Source organism: Chrysemys picta, chromosome 7, assembly GCF_011386835.1.
Source record: "Chrysemys picta bellii isolate R12L10 chromosome 7, ASM1138683v2, whole genome shotgun sequence".
NCBI lineage: Eukaryota > Metazoa > Chordata > Testudines > Emydidae > Chrysemys > Chrysemys picta.
Window position 1 is genome coordinate 34433185 of NC_088797.1, and position 17615 is coordinate 34450799.

A 17615-nucleotide genomic window follows, 5' to 3' on the forward strand; every position below is an offset into this window, starting at 1 on the left:
AGTGGGGATTCAGGTGGGTGAGGTCTTGTGGATCAATCGTGGTTGGAGATAGATTTTGGGGATGGGGAGGTCTCAGACTGGGATTTGGGGGAGGAATTACAGAGCTCCCAGGAGCTGGGGGGGCGGGGCTGTTGACTCAGGCACGTGGGAGGGGTATGTCGCTTTCCAGAGTTTATTTTTGTACCTGACTGCCCAATAAAACGGGATTTGGTATAACTCACCTCCTGTCAATGACTGTGCGCCCCGCCCTTCGCGATGTCAATCACTGTTTCCCTCCTACTCTCTCTGACCGGCCAGACCCCGAGCTCCCCCTGGCGTCCTCTGGCCAGCGCGGCAGCCGCTCGCTCGGCGGCTGCCATGATATTTTAGGCGCCGCTGTGACAGCAAGGAGCGCATGCGCACAGAACCCTACAGGTTTCTTGGAGGGGCGGGGCTCCCGTGGAGCAGTGAGGGAGGAGCTCGGGGAGAGTGGCGGAAGGAGCGGGGCGGGGATTGTGGCGGGTTCCTGCCGGTCTTCGCTCCTGACCCGCTTGGAAGATGTTTTATCACGTGAGTGACGGGCCCCACTCCGGGACACCCCCGCCGGGGTCAGCTCCCCACCCCCACCCCGCGCCAGAGCCTGGACAACCCTCCCCCCGAGGATCAGCTGCTCCCACCCCGCCGGGGCCTGGACATCCCCCCCCCCTCCCCGGGGTCTGGATAGTCCTCCCCCGGGGGTCGGCTGCTTCCCCTGCCAGGCCGGGTCTGGATAACTCTACCCCTCCCCAGCAGCGCCTGGACAGCCTCCCCCCTCCCCCCCGTGGTCAGCTGTTCCCCCAGCCCTCTTTCCAGGAGTCGATTGCTCCTCGACCCCCCTCCCAGAAGCAACCCCCCCAGGTGCATTAGCTGCCTTCTGCCCCCACTCCCCATTGGGAACCCTGCATGCATTGCTCCCTCGGCCCCAGGAGGCATTCTCCCCTCACCCATCCAGGGCCCCAGGATGCACCATTCCCTGTGCCTTGGGGAACCTCCCCCCAAATCCAGGGGTCTCAGCAGCCACTGTTCCCTCTGCCCCAGGGGGCACTAGGGCCCTGCCCCTTCGTGCACTGCTCAGTCTGCTGTGATATGGGGGAGGGAGGGTTTGGCTGATGGTCGCATCCCTTCCCCTCTCGGTGACAGGTCTCTCCTTTGCCCCCTCACCCCCTTTTCCTGCTTCCATAGATCTCCCTGGAGCACGAGATCCTGCTGCATCCACGGTACTTTGGGCCCAATCTCCTCAACACTGTCAAGCAGAAGCTATTCACAGAGGTGGAGGGGACCTGCACGGGCAAGTGAGTAGGGGCAGGAGAGTATGGAGGATAGACCATTGTGGGATTGGAGGCAGCCAGTGGAGGGTAGGGATGGAAGTAACGAGGCTGGGGGTGATGGGAATGTGTGTGTGGAGGGAGTGGGAAGCAGTGGGGTTGTGGGAATGGAGGGAGGAGGTGGGAGATCCAGGGCAGGTGCAGATGCATGGAAGGAAGAAGTGGGAATTGGAAAAGGAGGGGGGTTGCTGTTTTGGAGGGACCCTAAGACTAGCCCCTGGGGTGAGTGTGGGAAGCTTCCTCCATAACAGGACCTTGGAGCCCCGCTCCTTCTCTGGCCCGTTCCCTCTGCCTTGGCACTCTCTAACAGAGCTGGTTCCCACTCTCCCCCAGATACGGCTTTGTCATTGCAGTCACCACCATTGATAACATTGGGGCAGGCGTCATCCAGCCAGGCCGTGGCTTCGTGCTCTACCCCGTCAAGTACAAGGCCATTGTCTTCCGGCCCTTCAAGGGGGAGGTGGTGGATGCTGTGGTGACGCAGGTCAACAAGGTAACACGGTGCTGCGGGGGGGGTGGACTCAGGGAGTGTAAGGTCAGAAGGGACCATTAGATCATCTTGTATAACACAGGCCAGAGAATCTCACCTGGACATCCCTGCATTGAATTTACTCACTTGAGTTCTTTAGTGACTAAATTGTTGTGTGCCCCAGGCAGAGAAGAGGAGAACCTGAGCAGCCACCAATGCCAGAAGGCCCTGCAGTGGCAGGGAATTGATTTGGCAAGATATGCCCAGATGATCCTAGCAAGTGACCCACATACCATGCTACAAGGGAAGGCAAAAAGCTCTGAAGGTCCCTTCCAATCTGACTGGTGGGGGAAAATTCCTTATTGGCCCCAAGTCTGGTGATCTGAGCATGGTGCCCCAGCCAGGCATTTAGAAAGAGGATTCCCTGGACCTCAAAGCACTGGCCCACTATGCCCAGTGAGCCATCTCCAGCAGTGGCTGATCTCTGATGCTTCAGAGGAAGGTGCAGTGGGGGACCCACCCGGGAGTGGGTGGGAGGGGGGCCATCCTACCCCAACCCAACCCAGATTGTGCATTGGGAGGAAAATGTTCCTTCCTGACCCCTGCAAGTGACTGGCTGAAGATCTGAAGCATGAGATTATAGTCATTGTCATAATGCTGAGTTACAAGTGTTGTGGCCAATGCAAACAATCCTGTTTTCCTCAAGGCTCATGAAGGAAAGAGATGGACAGGGGGATTCGTGGAGCTAAGCCAGGGGGTGGGTCCCTGGTTTGAGACTGTGGGGTGTCCCCTGTGCTAAGGATCTAGGAGCCCCAGAGCAGATCAGGAAGGGATGTGCAAGGGCTGTTCTGCCTCTGACTGTGGTGTCTGGGTGCCAGGGTGTGAGCAGTGGGTGTCTCGGGGCTAGAGGTGGGTGTGGCTATTGGTGGGAGACCGGGATAACTCCCATGTCTATGTGCTAATGGAATCACTGCTTCCACTTCCTACAGGTTGGGCTCTTCACCGAGATCGGGCCCATGTCCTGCTTCATATCTCGACATGTAAGCGGGGTGCTGGGAGGGGGAGCTTGGGGAACAGGTTAGGGGTGGGGTGATATTTGGGGAGCTCCTCCCTCACTGACTCCTGTTCTCTTCTCAGTCCATTCCCTCCGAGATGGAGTTTGACCCAAACTCCAACCCTCCCTGCTACAAGACAGTGGATGAGGTGAGTCCTGGGTGGATGGTGCTTTGCAAGGAGCTTGGGGTGTAATGTGGGTAGTGGAGGTGTCTGGAGAGGGAGGGAGACCCAGCTGGGGGCAAGGGAGACCTGCGGAGCAAGCTTGTGGATGGTGGGGCAGAATTTTGCTTTCCCCGTATCAGACATACTTTACTTACTGGAGTTAAGTGCAACTCTGTGTTTAGCCTTGTCTGCCTCTGTCTGTCTGAGAAGGGGAGGAAGCTCGTAAATGGGTCTCACTCTAGTGCTGCATGTCTCTAGGACATTGTGATCCAGCAGGATGATGAGATCCGGTTGAAAATCGTGGGGACCAGAGTGGATAAGAATGACATTGTGAGTCTTTGATGCCTCCTTCAAATACGCTTTGTGCCTGTTGTGTGTGTGCGTGCAGATCCCCAGCTCTCAGCAAAGAACAGGGCAGGAGCTCCTGGCTACTGCACCCCAGCCTCTCCCAGCAAGGGGCACTGTAAGGAGCAGGGCATGAGGGCTGGCTGTGGGGGAGCTCCCGACCGCTCCTAGCCTGGGAGCTGTAAGGAGTGGGGCAGGAGGACTGGCTCGTTCCTTCCCTGTCTCTCCCACAAGGGGGTGCTAGAACGCTGGGGGTGAGCAGTGGTGCGCAGGCAGGGGCAACTCACACAGTCTCTTTGCTGCCGCACTAATCTCTCTGTTTGGTTTGCAGTTTGCCATCGGCTCCCTTATGGATGATTATCTGGGTGAGTGTTCTCTGTAGGCTGGGGGGAGTAACCAGATGGGCTGGGCTGGCTGAGGTCACATTGGGCTTGGGTGGATCTTTTATTCCAGAATGTTTCTGCAGCATTGGCTCTTGCACTAGAAGTAAGTGCTCTCAGTCTCTGCCGTAGGAGTGCTTGACACGTCCCCTGGGGACAGTGTGGACGTCTCCTCTCGGGGGTGGGGGGATTAGGGTGAGGGGAAGGGGCTGAGCTGCACCTCCTGGGGGTCAGGGCTCTGGTTGCTCTTGGTTTCAACCTCCTCTCTCTGTGTTTCTCACTCAGGTCTTGTGAGCTGAAATACAAATCCATCCCTCTCGCTGCGTGTCTGGGCTCCAGTTGGGAAGCAATTGAGCTGCATCCAGGCCAAACCTGCTCCCTGCACCTACTGCTGTATTTATAGTGTACGGATCTACTCCCCTCCACTCAGCAGCTGGGAGTTGGGGGGTGGCTGACGGACCAGAGCTTCCTCCTTCACCTCCAATAAAAGTTCCTTTGTTTTAATAAAGCAGCATTTTGTGTCTCAACCCGCAAAGCAGGGCCAGCTGCCTTGGGTGGGGCTCATGGCTCCCTTTCCTGAGCACGAAGGGGGCTGCCCTGCTCTTCAGCACTCCAGCTACTTGGCACCTCAGCCTTACATGTGGGTAACAAGGGAGGCACAATGGTGCAGCTGTTTAGACTATGCCATGTGACCTGTTGCACAGCTGCCAGTCTGGCTTTCCCAGAGAGCATTACTGTCTGTACTCTGGCTATGCCCCTGGTGTGCCCGGGGCTCTATGCACACAGCCAGTCCCTGCCCCACCAGAGTTGACACTCTAAAGGGCAAGGTGGACACACAGATACAGGCAGACCACCAAACAGCACTGGGGAGGGGGGCTGGGCTGGGCTGTTATAAGGCAGGGAAGCAGGGCTTCCCCTGAATCAGTGCAAGGATCCTGGGTTGTGCACCTTGGCTCACCCATGAGTCCCACATGCTGCTCACACCAACCTGCCCCAAAGACCACTCGGGTTGCTCTTTGCTGCTTGCTTTGGCTGCAGGGCTTGGGAGTCTGTGTGAAAAGGACAAAGGGAGATGGACGGGGTGGGGCAAGCTCTGCTCCCGAGCACTGCTGGCCAGGACGTTTGTCACCCATCCAGCAATCCCCTCGCCAGCCCCTGCCATCTGGCACCCTGGTCCTAGCCGGGGCTGTGCTGGGGAACTGGTGCAGGAGCTCTGACGTCTGGTTATGCTGTCTGCCCTGGAAGGGAGCAAGCTAGTGTAGGAGCTGTGTACCATAGACATGCGGGGGCAGCCCTGGTGCTGGGTAAGAGCCCCCATGGTCTAGAGCACAGTGCCAGAGCAAGCGTATCACAGAGCCAGCAACCTTGGGCCCAACTGGGTCTCCCAGCCCTGCCTCTCACCCTGGGCAGCCAGGTACTGCCAGCTGCCCTGTCTCTCTGGAGCTGGCCACCATGTGGCCCTTTATCACTAGTGTCGGGTTTATAATGGTGCCATGGAGCCAGGCCCATGCTCAGAAAGGGCCCCGGCCTGCTCTGTGCCCTGAGACCCTGCCAGCCCACTGGCTCTCCCCGCCCGCCCACCACTTGCTCCTTTCAGCCAGCCACTGGCAGACCAAGGGCTCCTCTCACCCCCAGGCCCCACCTGCTGGCTTCTCTCTGCCCCCTGGCCCGACCCCAGTGCACCTCCAGCTCTGGGAGGCAGTCTCTGCTTCCCACCACCTGTAGGGCCCCACCTGTCTCCCTGGAGCTGAGCTGCCTGGGATTGGTACAGAAGTCTAGCCAGTCTTGGCCAGTTGGGGTGGGGGAAACTTGGCTGGGCCCCTCCAGGCAAGTTGGTCCGGAGGGAGCCTGGCCAGGGCAGGCCCTGGCCTCGCTGATCTCGCCACTCCAGGGCCAGAGCAATTCCCCATCCCAGGACCAGCCCTGGCTGCACCAGCAACTCAGCTCAGCAGACACAGTCGCCTCCCAGCAGGGCCGGTGAGTATGGCCGGGAAGCAGGGAGTGGGTCTCTTGGAGGTCTGGGGAGGGAGATCTCTATATGTTGGGACACTAGGGAGTGGGGGTTCTGTGTGGGGTGCTGGGCAGTTGGGGTGGGGCTGTGGGCAGGAGGGTGCTGGTTAGGGAAAGTGTTGTGCAGGGTGCTGTGCATTTGTGGCAGGGTCTAGGGGGGCACTGGGCATAGGGAATGGGGGGGGTGTTCCAATGTGTGTGGGGGGCATATGTGGTGCAGCATGGGCCATTGTGCATCTGGCAACTGCCGGTTTGTAAGTAGTGCCCTCGCCCTGGGCTGGGCGGACCATGTCATGCCTCTGGTAGGCCCCTCCCTCACTCTGGGGACCAACCACCCCCCGCCGTTGCATGCCCCATTGCCCCCATGGGGGCCCACAAATACGTTTGGTGCCAGGCCCACAAAAGGTTAATCTGAGAATCCAGGGGCAAGTGGGGGGTTATCATCGGGGAGGGCTTGTGGGGCGCGTTGGTTAACTCGGGACGCGAAGCACTCGGAGGGAGAGAGGCTGGGGAGCGCCCACGTGGTTGGAGTTTTAAAGCCATCACTGTTCCCTCCCATTGCACAGCTCCCTCTGTACGTGACCCAGAAGCGCCTCTCCTGTTGCCTCTCTAAAGCCCCGCCCCCTTGTGACGCCATATAAAGGCGCCGGGCTATGGTATGTCGTGCTGTGACTGGGTGTGCGGCGTCTCGCTTTGCGGTTCTTTTCTCTTTGCTTTACGGTGGTCCCGCCCCGGGCTCCTCCCTTTTCTCTGCTAGCTAAGATGGCGGCGGCCGGGGTGAGTGTGTCGCCTTCGCGGGTCCCCCGCTCCTCTCTGGGCAATCCGTTTCCATCCGCTCCTGGGGGGCTGGTCGGGGTCTGGGGGAATGGCAGGGCTGGGGCGGAGGTGGGCTGGTCTGCCTGACGGTGGTATTGTGGGGGGCCTGGCCGGGGAGGGGGGTCCCTGCGGGGGCTGACCCGGGACAGGCCCCAAGGAGGGGGTAGGGGGCTTACCTGGTGCAGGAGAGCTGGGGCTGGCACTAGGGGGCTAGGGTGGGGGAATGGGGAGTGTGCGGTTAGGGGAGACGGCAGCGGCGGGGTTGTATTTGGAGGCTCCTGCAGGTGGGGGGCAATTTGGAGGGGGTGTTGACTTCGTGTCTGCCTTTGGTGGGAGGTACTGGAGGGAGGGGTCTCTGCCTTAGAAGCCCCTATCTCTTGAGGAGGAGGTGGCTGCCGTAGGATTAAGGTATTGGTGGAGAGGGGGAGTGTGGTACTGATGGGGGGGGGGGGTAGGGGAGAGGAGTCTTTCTGGGTGTACAGCGGTACCTGGAGGAGACTTCTGCACTGGATTCTACTGTCCTTGTATGTCCCTTTGATGGAGAGGTGCAATGACCAAGAGGAGGGGTGTTGGCTTAGGTGTCTAGTCAGTGGGGTGGAGGCAATAGATGGGGGTTGTCCCAGGGTGATGAGTTTGTATAGAGAGACAGGGCTTTCTGGTGCATGGCAAAGCTGGCAGTGAAGATGAGTGGATGGGGGTGTGGCCCAGAGTGCTTGGGTTTCTGTTGGGGTAGTGGTCTTTGTGCATGTATGGGGGACCCTGAAGCAAAGGGGGCATTTGATCTGGGGTGCTGAGGATTTCTGTGGGTGAGGGGAAGTCTGGGAGGCGGAAGGAGGCGAGTACCTGTGTGAGAAGGTGATGTCTCTGAACTGGTGACAGGGCCTTGGGTGGATGAAGGGAACCACTGTCTGGTGAATGGGGGAAGGGGGTACCCGGGGTGACCATGGGAGATGAAGGGGCAAAGGGGGGGGGCTTTCTGGGTGAATTATAGGGTTGCTAAAATCAGCGTGGTGGGGGTTTGGTTTAAGGAGGAGGATCTTCCTGGGGGACAGAGGAGACTGAGGAGGGTGGACCAGAAGACAGATCTTGGTGATGTGCTCCTGCATTTTTTGGTACTTTGTTCATTTTCTGTGTTCTTCAGACTCTCTACACCTACCCTGAGAACTGGCGGGCATTTAAAGCCCTCATTGCTGCCCAGTACAGTGGGGCTAAGATCAAGGTCCTCTCCACCCCACCCCAGTTCCACTTTGGGCAAACCAACAAGACACCTGAGTTCCTGAAGAAATTCCCCGTTGGGAAGGTAACAGTGCTGCATGTGCCTCCTTATACTGAGCGAGGAGCATTGCTAGGGGTAGTGCCAGGTTTCCAGTAATGAGTCATTCAGATTAGAGAAACAGGTGTCCTCTGGGGTCACTCTGTCCCTCCCTCTAGTCTCCATGTGCTGGGTATATGATGGTTGGGGAGGCCTGGTCTGGCAGAGGGCAGACCAGCTGCAAACAGTGCTGCATTGCATCTCCTGGTAGAGAAGGAAATGTTGGTAGCTAGAGTGTGGTGGAGCTGCTTATGTCACTTTACCCCTTGGGCGTCCCACAGGTGACAGCTGTGCACTGACTGCTCATGGTACTTGGGAAATGAGCTGTGGAGGGACAAGCCCTGAGTAGCCCTCTTCTCCACTTTCTTTCCCCCCCCCCCCCCACATGCTTTCCCTGCTGCAAGCCACTCCATCCCCCAGGGATGGGTGTCTAATGGGGAAGGAAACAGCAGAGGGGCTTCCTTGGTGCCTGCTGGAGGGCATGAATGCCTCCCTCCTTGCCACCCTGTGTGGGGTGCTGGGTGTCAGCAGGGCCGAGATGCCCTTGAGATGACTAGTATGTCGGCCCTTGGGGGAGGGGGAACTGGCTGTGCTCTGAGGGCTGGTGGAGTTAGCTAGTGTAGCTGAGGGGGCGGGGTGCTGCACAGGCAGGTAAAAGCCTTGGTTGCTCACTAAGGGGTGCAATGGTGCTTGCTTTCTAGGTTCCTGCGTTTGAAGGGGCTGATGGATTCTGCGTGTTTGAGAGTAACGCCATCTCACACTACGGTAATAGCCAGGGGGCTGCCCCCAGCACCTGGGGGGAAACTTCATGGAAAGGGCATACCCTGTGCAGCTTGTACCAGGCAGTAAAGTTAGGGTGTCCTTGACGCCATCCAGCTGCTCCTGCCTCTGCTGCTGTCCGTGCTGGGCTCAGTGGAGTAAGCAGTGTGTTGGCCAACTCCTTACAGAGTCCAGCGCACCCACGGTTGGGTCAGTGCCTGTGGACTTGCTAGACCTGTGGTGCCTGAGGCTGGCTGGGCTTGGCTCTTCCCACAGCTGGCTCTGCCAGGGCAGTTCTGCTTCCCTTCCCCTAATGATAGCCCCACTCCCGGGGCAGGTAGTTCTGCTGCTGGGGGGGGGGGGGAGGTGGAAAAGATGGGATGTGTGTGTTGATTTGGGGGGTGTATGTCTTGGGTGGACATGGCTGGGTGGGGTTGGTGTCTCTCTCCATCCCAGTGACCAGCTGGCTCTGGTTCCAGTCAGTAATGACGAGCTGCGGGGATCCACCAAGGAGATAGCTGCCCAGATCATCCAGTGGGTGAGCTTTGCTGACAGTGACATCGTCCCTCCCGCCAGCACCTGGGTCTTCCCTACGCTGGGCATCATGCACTACAACAAGCAGGTCAGTGGGGGGTGGGGCAGGTAGCTCCTGCTCTCCTCCAGTATTCACAGTCCCAGGACCTGGCCAACTCCTTGCTGCCCCTGTGTACATGTAGGAGAACTGGGAGTCCTGGAAGTTTCCACTCCTGATACTGCTGTTCACTAACATCCCCTCCTGGAGTGTCAACAGCTTAGATCTTGGCTGTGAGGCAGGGTCAGGATTTTAGGGGTGCGCACCACTGGCTGCATTACGGTAGCACTCAGTGACCTGTCTCACTAGGGGTGAGACAGATGCATGGGGCCATTGTCGGTGTCTGCCATCCCAGCATCTCTCCAAGGGCCTGGCAGTGAGACCTTGGCCTGAAATCTCTGAGGAGAGGCTGCAACTGTTGAAGTGTCCTTGCCCCCTGCCATTCACAGCTAACGGAGAATGGACACTCCTTCCAGCTTGTTGGAGGCCCAGAACCTCTGAGTCTGGGCTGCCATGGTGCAGTAGGGGTACAGTGAAGCTCCTGGCACGGCCTCCCTGATTCATGCAGATGGGCCCATGCCAAGGAGGATCTCTCTGGGCAGCCTCTCCTCTGACAAGTGTCACTGGTGCCTCTACAGCTGGGAAGGCAAATAGCCTGCGCCAAGGCTGCGGTCTGTGAGGAACTGCTGGCCCCTTACCCTGAGGGTCAAAAGGCTGCTGTGAATACAGGACTCCTGTGGTAATCCAGTGAGACCAGCTTCTCTCTTCCCTGTTCCTGCAGGGACTGAGATGGATGAGGGGTGGGAAGGGCCACACCGAGCTGATGGGCCTCCAGCTCCCCTCCCTGCTGGGGTTCTGATCAGGAAACAGCCACACGGCCAGGCTAGGTCTGAGACTGCATGTCTGGGACTTTCTCCTGCTTTGGGGCCCATTCCTGTCTTGTTGCCAAGCTTGGAAAGAAGCTGCAGCATCTCCTGCCAGCTGGGGGTGGGGGAAGGAGGGCGATGCCAGTCGTTGATAGCTTGTGCATCTCCTGCACCTCGGTTTGGGAGTTAGCAGGCCCCATGGGATGTGGGGGGAGAGGGGGAATTTGCCTCATAGATAGGAAAGGACTTTTCCTGAAGTCAGTGGTTGAACTGGGGTTAGAAACCAGGAGACCTGGTTCCTCTGCTCTAACCACTAGAGTGCACCTGGTCTGGTTTGGTTTCCTGGGAATGATGAGGAGGGGAGGGTGTTTAGGTGGCGGTGAAGCGGTTTCCTGTATTCAGTGGCACAATGTATGGCGCCTGAGCATCTTTCTGTCCCCCTGCCTCAGTGGGGCTCACCTGGTCTTTTTGATCTCCAGGCCACAGAGTATGCCAAGGAGGAGGTGAAGCGGGTCCTAGGCATCCTGGACTCTCACCTGAAGACCCAGACCTTCCTGGTGGGGGAGCGCATCACACTGGCTGACATCACTGTTGTGTGCACCCTCCTCTGGCTCTACAAGCAGGTGCGGGGAGGCTCAGTGCTCTGTCTGAGGCTCCATGGTAGGGGCAGGAGGGTCTGGTTCTGGGCTATAGCTTAGCTAAGAGTTCCTGCTGTCTTGGGGGCTGTAGCTGGAGTCCGGTGTGCAGGGTGGGACTTTGAGGGGGCAAGGCTGGTTATGGATTCCAGTGTGGCTGCAAAGACTTGGGGAGTGGCTGCTTGTCCCTGGGGTAGGGGTAGATGCTCAGGAAACCCCTCTTCTGATCTCAGTGTCCTGAGCCATGGCTGGCTCCAGTTGTACTGATCTCTGACCTTTTCTCCAGGTGCTGGAGCCATCCTTCCGCCAGCCCTACAGCAACACCAACCGCTGGTTTGTGACCTGCATCAATCAGCCGCAGTTCAAGGCCGTGCTGGGTGAGGTGAAGCTGTGTGAAAAGATGGCTCAGTTTGATGGTGAGTAGCTCCCTAGGCAGGGGTCTGGCCCTCTGCCTCCCCTCTGAGGGGTGTGTGGCTGTCCTGGGTCCCCTGGTAAAAGCAGGCTTTGTTGCTGCAGTGAGTCTAGAGAACATCTTGGAGGGGGAGAAGGGTAGGGGGATCCTGCTTGCTAACTCTCTGGGTTGATTCTGCTGGGATCTGTGTACCCTGATCTACTGCCCTCCCCCCCCCCCCCCCCCTTGTGGGGCTTCACTCCACCCCTGATGTGGTTCTGAGGCTACTCCACCCTGGGTGAGGGGAGGACGCAACCACAGAAGCTTTAGCAGGGAGCTGTGGCTGCTGTGATCAGGGTCTCCCTGGTTCGGGGCTAACAACGGCTGGGTCAGGGTATCAGTGGCTGGATTTCTGCTGTTGCTAAGTCTCAAGATGGTCTGCCAGGCCTCTCCCATAGGGAGTGGGAGAGACCTGGCTGCCCCACCCATGGGCTCCTTCCTCCCCTTGATGCAGCCAAGAAGTTTGCTGAGAACCAGCCAAAGAGAGATCTCCCCAAGAAGGAGAAGCCCGCCAAGGAGGAGAAGAAGCAGGAGAAGAAAGAGGAGAGGAAATCGGAGCCTGAGGAGGAGCTGGATGAGTGTGATCAGGCCCTGGCTGCTGAGCCAAAGTCCAAGGACCCCTTTGCTCACCTGCCCAAGAGGTGCTCACCTGCTGGGCCAGCCCTGGCTGGTCGGGCTCCTGCAGGGAAAGTGTGGAGAGGGGGCTGGATCCTGGCAGTTGCATGGCACTAATCTCTCCTCCCCCCCCCCCTCTCTCCCCCCCCCCCCCCCCCCAACAGCTGCCCTGAACTAATTGGGCTCCTCTCTGCTGCTGGTGGGCTGGGCCCTGGGAAGGGCCGGTTCCCATGCTCTGCTCCCCTTCTCCTCTGGCCTCTTCTGGGCAAGCTGCCACTAGCTCTTGTTTGCGCCAGACAGTGGGGACACAGCCAGCCCCCTCCTGCTGCTCCATGGGCCTCTGGATGGGAAAGGGCAGAGTGGCCTTTCCAGAGCAAACAGAGGAGTTGGCTTTGGGAGCCCAGTCCTGCCCCTCCCTGCCTCTACCCCTTGGCCCTTAGCAGAGGGAGCAGCCTCTCTTGGGAATCAGATTTCAGGCTAGGGTCCCCTTGCTCATGGCTTCTCTGCTGCCTCCCCTGGCCACCAGGGGGCAGTGACTGCATGCTGACAGGCAGAGCCTCAGCACTGCTGAGTTGGAGTCATCCCAGTCCCACGCCCTGCTGCATGCCTGGGATAGCTTCATGCGCTGCACTGTCTGGGCCCATAATCCCTGCTGGGATGTGGAACACATGGCCAGAGGCGTGGAAGATGGCGGGGTGTCCTAGCCTAGGACCACTGGGTAGGCTGGGGCAGATGCTGCTCACCCTCCTCAGTGCCCTTCGTTACTCTTAACCATGGGCTCTCACTCACTGACCTGGGAGGTGAGCTATGCAGGGTCCTGGCCCCACAGCCCAAACACCTGGGCAGGAAGAGGGGCCTTGGAGTCACTACTAGGCAGGAGCTGGGACAGAGCCAGCCCATCTGGGAGGTGGCTGAGGTGAGGGCAGCTGGCTCCTGCCTGTCTCTGATGGAGCCACTCTGCCCCCAGCCCCTTCATCATGGATGAGTTCAAGCGGAAGTACTCCAACGAGGACACGCTGATGGTGGCACTACCCTACTTCTGGGAGCACTTTGACAAGGACGGCTGGTCCATTTGGTACTCGCAGTACCGCTTCCCTGAGGAGCTGAGCCAGACCTTCATGAGCTGCAACCTCATCACAGGTCAGAGCCCAGCTCCCCAAACAGTACCTGGGGCTGGTCTGGGTCACAGAGTTCCTGCTTGGAGTGGGGCATGGCAGTGACGGCTCTCCCACCTCTTCCCATTAGGCATGTTCCAGCGCCTGGACAAACTGCGGAAGAACGCTTTTTCCAGTGTCATCCTCTTCGGTACCAACAACGACAGCACCATCTCCGGCATCTGGGTCTTCCGCGGCCAGGAGCTGGCCTTCCCGGTGAGCCTCTGCGCAGCCTGCGGGTGTGCAGGGAATCTGGGCATACCTACTAGGAGCGGGTACCAGTAGCTCTGTACTGCCAGGCTACAGGGTTGCTGTATCTCTGGAGCCTGCTGGCTACCTAGCCTGGGAACAAGTAAATGTTCCTGGTGCGATGCAGCTTGGGGCAGCCAGCTAATGTTCTGGGGCAAAGGGGGGCAGCCTGCTCCTCTGGGCAGTCTGGCCATGCCCTACTGTGAAGCTGCCTAGTGACAAGAGCAGAGGGTTGTTCACGACTCCATCTGCAGTGCAGGGAAAAGGGAGGGACTATGCTCAGCTTGCCCTCTGGTGGCTGGGCCTGTTGGTGCAGTGCCTGGGATGTGGGGGAGGCCCCCTGCTGATCCCTCCCCTCTGTTCCCAGCTGAGCCCTGACTGGCAGGTGGATTACGAGTCCTATACCTGGAGGAAGCTGGATGCAGACAGTGAGGAGTGCAAGACGCTGGTCAAGGAGTATTTCACGTGGGAGGGCGAATTCAAACACGTCGGCAAAGCCTTCAACCAGGGAAAGATCTTCAAGTGAGGGTGCTGCCTTCCTGCCAGCTGGGACAGCACAGACTGGCCAGTGAGGGACAGCAGCCTCTGGGCAGCAGCCAGTGGGAGCATGGGCTGCTGGGAACTGTTCACCAGGGGCCAAACATCAGAAGCCTGGATCAGTGACATGAAAAATAAAAACCCCACATGCTGGTATCCTGGGGTCTGTCATTCCTGGGCAGGGGCTTGTGGGGCTGGCTGGGGGTGCAGGGACAGACACTATGGGTTTCCTGCTGGGGAGGACAGGAAATCTGTGCTGTCCCTAGCAAGGGTGCAGCTGCTGTGGGGCAGATCTGGACTCTTGCTGTGGGCTCGATGGGTGTCTTGGCTGGGGTATAGGGTGGAGGGGGAGAGCTGCTGTTGCTGGGTAGGGATGGGTGCCTCTGGCAGGGAGGCTGGTGTTTTGGCTTTGTCTCCATCTGGGCTGTCTGTAACAGGAAGATGCTTCTGTTGGTGGGGTGCTGTGGTACAGTCACCCCTGCCTGGAAAACTGGGAAGCATCAGTACTGGGGAGCTGTACCAGGTGGCTTGGTCCTCAAGGCGCTGCACAGGCTGCTTCTGCCCTGGCAGAGCTCTTTGTTCCAGAGGGACAGGGCATTGCACTTGCATGGAGCTGGCCGTGTGGGTCTCTGCTAGGGCTGCAATGGGAACCCAGGGCTGGCTGGCTCTGGCCTCTGCCTTTAACAGTGCCCAGCAAGCTGCTGTGCTTGGGGCCCATTCAACCTCCCCCTTGCCAGCAGCTGGGAAGGGCAAACAGGCGAGAGCTGTCCGCACAGCACAAAAGGAGTGCGGGGAGGTGGCCCTGGCTGCTGGGGCAGTGCCCACTGGAAGAATCATCTCTCTAATTGTTTAGAGAGGCTGAGTTGCCAGGCCCCAAATCAATATTTAAGCTGGGAGGCAGGGCGTAGGTCACTGCAAGCCTCTGCCCTAGCCTTGCCCTCACAGCCTACTGGTGATAAGCTTATCAGTGCCAGCGGGCAGGGCTGGGCCCTGCAGCCAGGTAGGTTACGGGCTTGGGTGTACCACAGGAAACAGGTCACAGCCGTCCTCATGAGTAGCTTGTTGGTAGGGTGTGGGGGGGAGCCTCACCCTGGAACCCATCAAACAACTTGCTAGGCTGTTCCCACCCCCTCTGAGTGGGCTGTTTTAGGCCTATGCCTAGCTCCCAGGCTGGTGTCTGCCTGACCAACCAGCCTGCTCGCCACACCCCCTTTCTAGCCTGGGATTGTGCAACACTGGCTCAGCTAGTGCCCCACCCCTGGAAATACTACAGGGTGAGGAGCAAATTCTGCTCCTTAACCTTCATGCGGCTGGCGTGGGTAGGGCTCCTAGGGGCTGTCAGCTCTCTTGTCTGTGTTGGTCAGTCACAACAGCTAGGCCCTGGGTGTCTTTCCCCTGCAGCTGCTCTCTGCAAGGGCCCTCCCCTCACCAGTGTGGCAGGGGCTGCCAGCTGGCTCCTAGGAGCCTTCCCTAGGGTTTTGCTCTAACCAGCCCTGTTCCCTGTAGCTAAGCAGCCAGTATCCCCGTGCCTGGGCCTGCTCCTTCTGGGCCTCCCCGAGCTGGGAATCTCTAGCAGAGGGGTAGGCAACCTATTGCACGCATGCCAAAGGCAGCACGCAAGCTGATTTTCAGTGGCACTCAACACTGCCTGGGTCCTGGCTAGTGGTCTGGGGGGCTCTGCATTTTAATTTTAAATGAAGCTTCTTAAACATTTTTAAAAACCTTATTTACTTTACATACAACAATAGTTTAGACTTTATATAGTTATAACTATATAATATAGTTATATTAGACTTTTAGAAAGAGACGTTCTAAAAACAAAATGTATTACTGGCACGCAAAACCTTAAATTAGAGTGAATAAATGAAGACTCGGCCCACCACTTCTGAAAGCTTTGCAACCCCTACCCTAGCAGTTGAGCCCCCCAGTGCAGGGCTCTGTTCCTAGGGAGCAGCCTGGAGTGCATGACTCATGCCCGGGTGCTCTGCCGGCTGCAGAGAAATGGCTTCTTCACCCCCCTGATACGAGCTTGTCCTGGCTGGCAATCAGTGTGACTGGGGATCCCTGGGCATGGAGGGAGGCAGGAGCTGGTCCTGCGTCACCCAGGACACACTGAACAGTGTCTGAACTAGGTGCACTTTGGAGTTTGAGCTTGGGCTGGGACCCCCAGGCATGTGCCTGCTCTCATCATGACTGGGTGAAGCTCCAAGTTAGGTGGGGAAGAGTTCAAACTGCTGAAGGGCTGGTGAATAGCAGGGAGAGGGGGTGTCTGCTGTCTCACCATCTGCCCATTGAACTGAGGGTGGGGTCCCCCCATCTCTTCTCATGGTGTCCTGGTGTGTGGGCAGGAGCCCTCTGGGCTGGGTGTAGAGGGGCTGGTCTTGAGGGCTGGGACCCTGACTGCAGCTGCTAGCTAAGCTGCCCCACTTTCCCCCTGCTCTGCCTTGTTGACAGCTCTGGCACTGCACTACGTGCTGGTTGGAGCTGGCCGCGCTGTCTTCATGGACCGGCTGCTTCTCCGTCTCTTTTCGAGCTGCAGTTGTGGTGGGAGGCAGCACTGGGTTAATCGCATCCATCTGGCTCTTCGGGGGCCCTCAGGAAGCATGAGTCACTCTTGTATCCTGCTGCCCGGCTGCCGCGTTCCGTGCGGGTGTGGTTTGGCCACGCGAGGCTGTAGCTGTCCTGCCATCTGACAGCATGATGAGGGCTGGGCAGCAAGCTGCTGGTGCCAGCTGGGCTAGAAGTGGGAGCAGTGTGTGAGCCTCTTGTAGTGTCTGGGGCTGAACTGCTGGGGGGGCTGTGATCTCACTGCTGGCTGCTAATGTAGCTTCCCCATTGGCTGCTGCAGGATCCCTTAGGAAAAGTCCCTGCCCTTCAGTGTTTGCCATGGGGGGTGCCAGTGCCCGACCAGTGAGGCTGGAAGCTTGGGATGTGGGAGCAGGCCCCCGGGTAGAAGGGGAGTGGATGCTAAGGTACATGGTTGTGTTTAAATGGGGCGGGGTCACTGGCTCATGGCCCATTCAGTGGCTCAAGGCCATGGGGCAGGCACTGTGTCTGGTGTAAAGGGCCATCTGCCCTGTAGGTGCTGTCTGAATAACAGGCCTCTGCCCTCCTCCAGTGCTTCTGGATGAGCTGGCCTGGCCCTGCCCTGCCCCACCCTCTTTGTAAATTCCTCAGATCCTGCTGCAATCCTGCCTTCTTCCCTTTGTGCTTGTCTGAGACAAGAAAGGGCCCCTGCCCCAGCTCCCCTCCTCCCCTGACAAGTGTGTGAGAGGGGGAGAATGGAGGGACTTTCACACCAGCGAGCTGAGCGCTCAACCACTCAGCTCTGCAGCTGCTGCATAATGTGCATTGTCGCAGAGCATTGCTGGCTGGGCCCTTAGGGCAGCGTTCTATCACCATTCTGCCACTCTCCCCACCAAATGATCCAGGCAGCAGGGAGACCTGGGTTCTGCCCTGGCTCTGGGAGGGGAGTGGGATATGATGGGTTAGAGCAGGGTGGGGGGCTGGGGAGTCAGGATTGCTGGGATCTGTTCCCCTTTCTGAGCCTCAGTTTCCCCATCTGCAAAAAGAGCCCACAGAGCCTCCTTTGCAAAGCAGCGTGAGGTCTAGCGAGGGAGATGCCAAGAGCTTTTGTTGTACTGGAGCCAGAGACAAACAGTTCTAGAAGGTTTGGTGAAACTATTGGGTGGGGGGGAGAATCTGAGCACAAAATGAGAGGGATTTTTACTAGCCTTTTGTGCTTGGATAACGTAAAACAAAAAGTGTGTGTGTGTTGGGGGGAGGATTTTTAAAGCTGCCTGCACCAGCTGTTACCCTGGGGCAGGCTGTTTTGTTTAAAAGCATGTTTCTAAAGAACCTTTGAAAAGTGTCTCCTGTGTGGTG

General features: G+C 58.4%; 2 protein-coding genes across 2 annotated transcripts; both read left to right on the forward strand.

Moving 5' to 3' along the window:
- Positions 1–407: 407 nt before the first annotated feature.
- Positions 408–4263, forward strand: POLR2G (RNA polymerase II subunit G). Its single transcript, XM_005289270.4, has 8 exons — positions 408–549; positions 1201–1310; positions 1677–1836; positions 2802–2852; positions 2950–3015; positions 3289–3360; positions 3707–3740; positions 4041–4263. Exons 1-8 carry the CDS (start codon positions 538–540, stop codon positions 4052–4054), a joined length of 519 nt encoding a protein of 172 aa, XP_005289327.1. The 5' UTR covers positions 408–537; the 3' UTR covers positions 4055–4263.
- Positions 4264–6384: 2121 nt separating this feature from the next.
- EEF1G (eukaryotic translation elongation factor 1 gamma) lies at positions 6385–13886 on the forward strand. Its single transcript, XM_008174114.4, has 10 exons — positions 6385–6542; positions 7723–7881; positions 8595–8658; positions 9132–9274; positions 10569–10712; positions 11011–11140; positions 11630–11816; positions 12758–12930; positions 13036–13160; positions 13561–13886. Exons 1-10 carry the CDS (start codon positions 6528–6530, stop codon positions 13717–13719), a joined length of 1299 nt encoding a protein of 432 aa, XP_008172336.1. The 5' UTR covers positions 6385–6527; the 3' UTR covers positions 13720–13886.
- The last annotated feature ends 3729 nt before the right edge of the window (positions 13887–17615 follow it).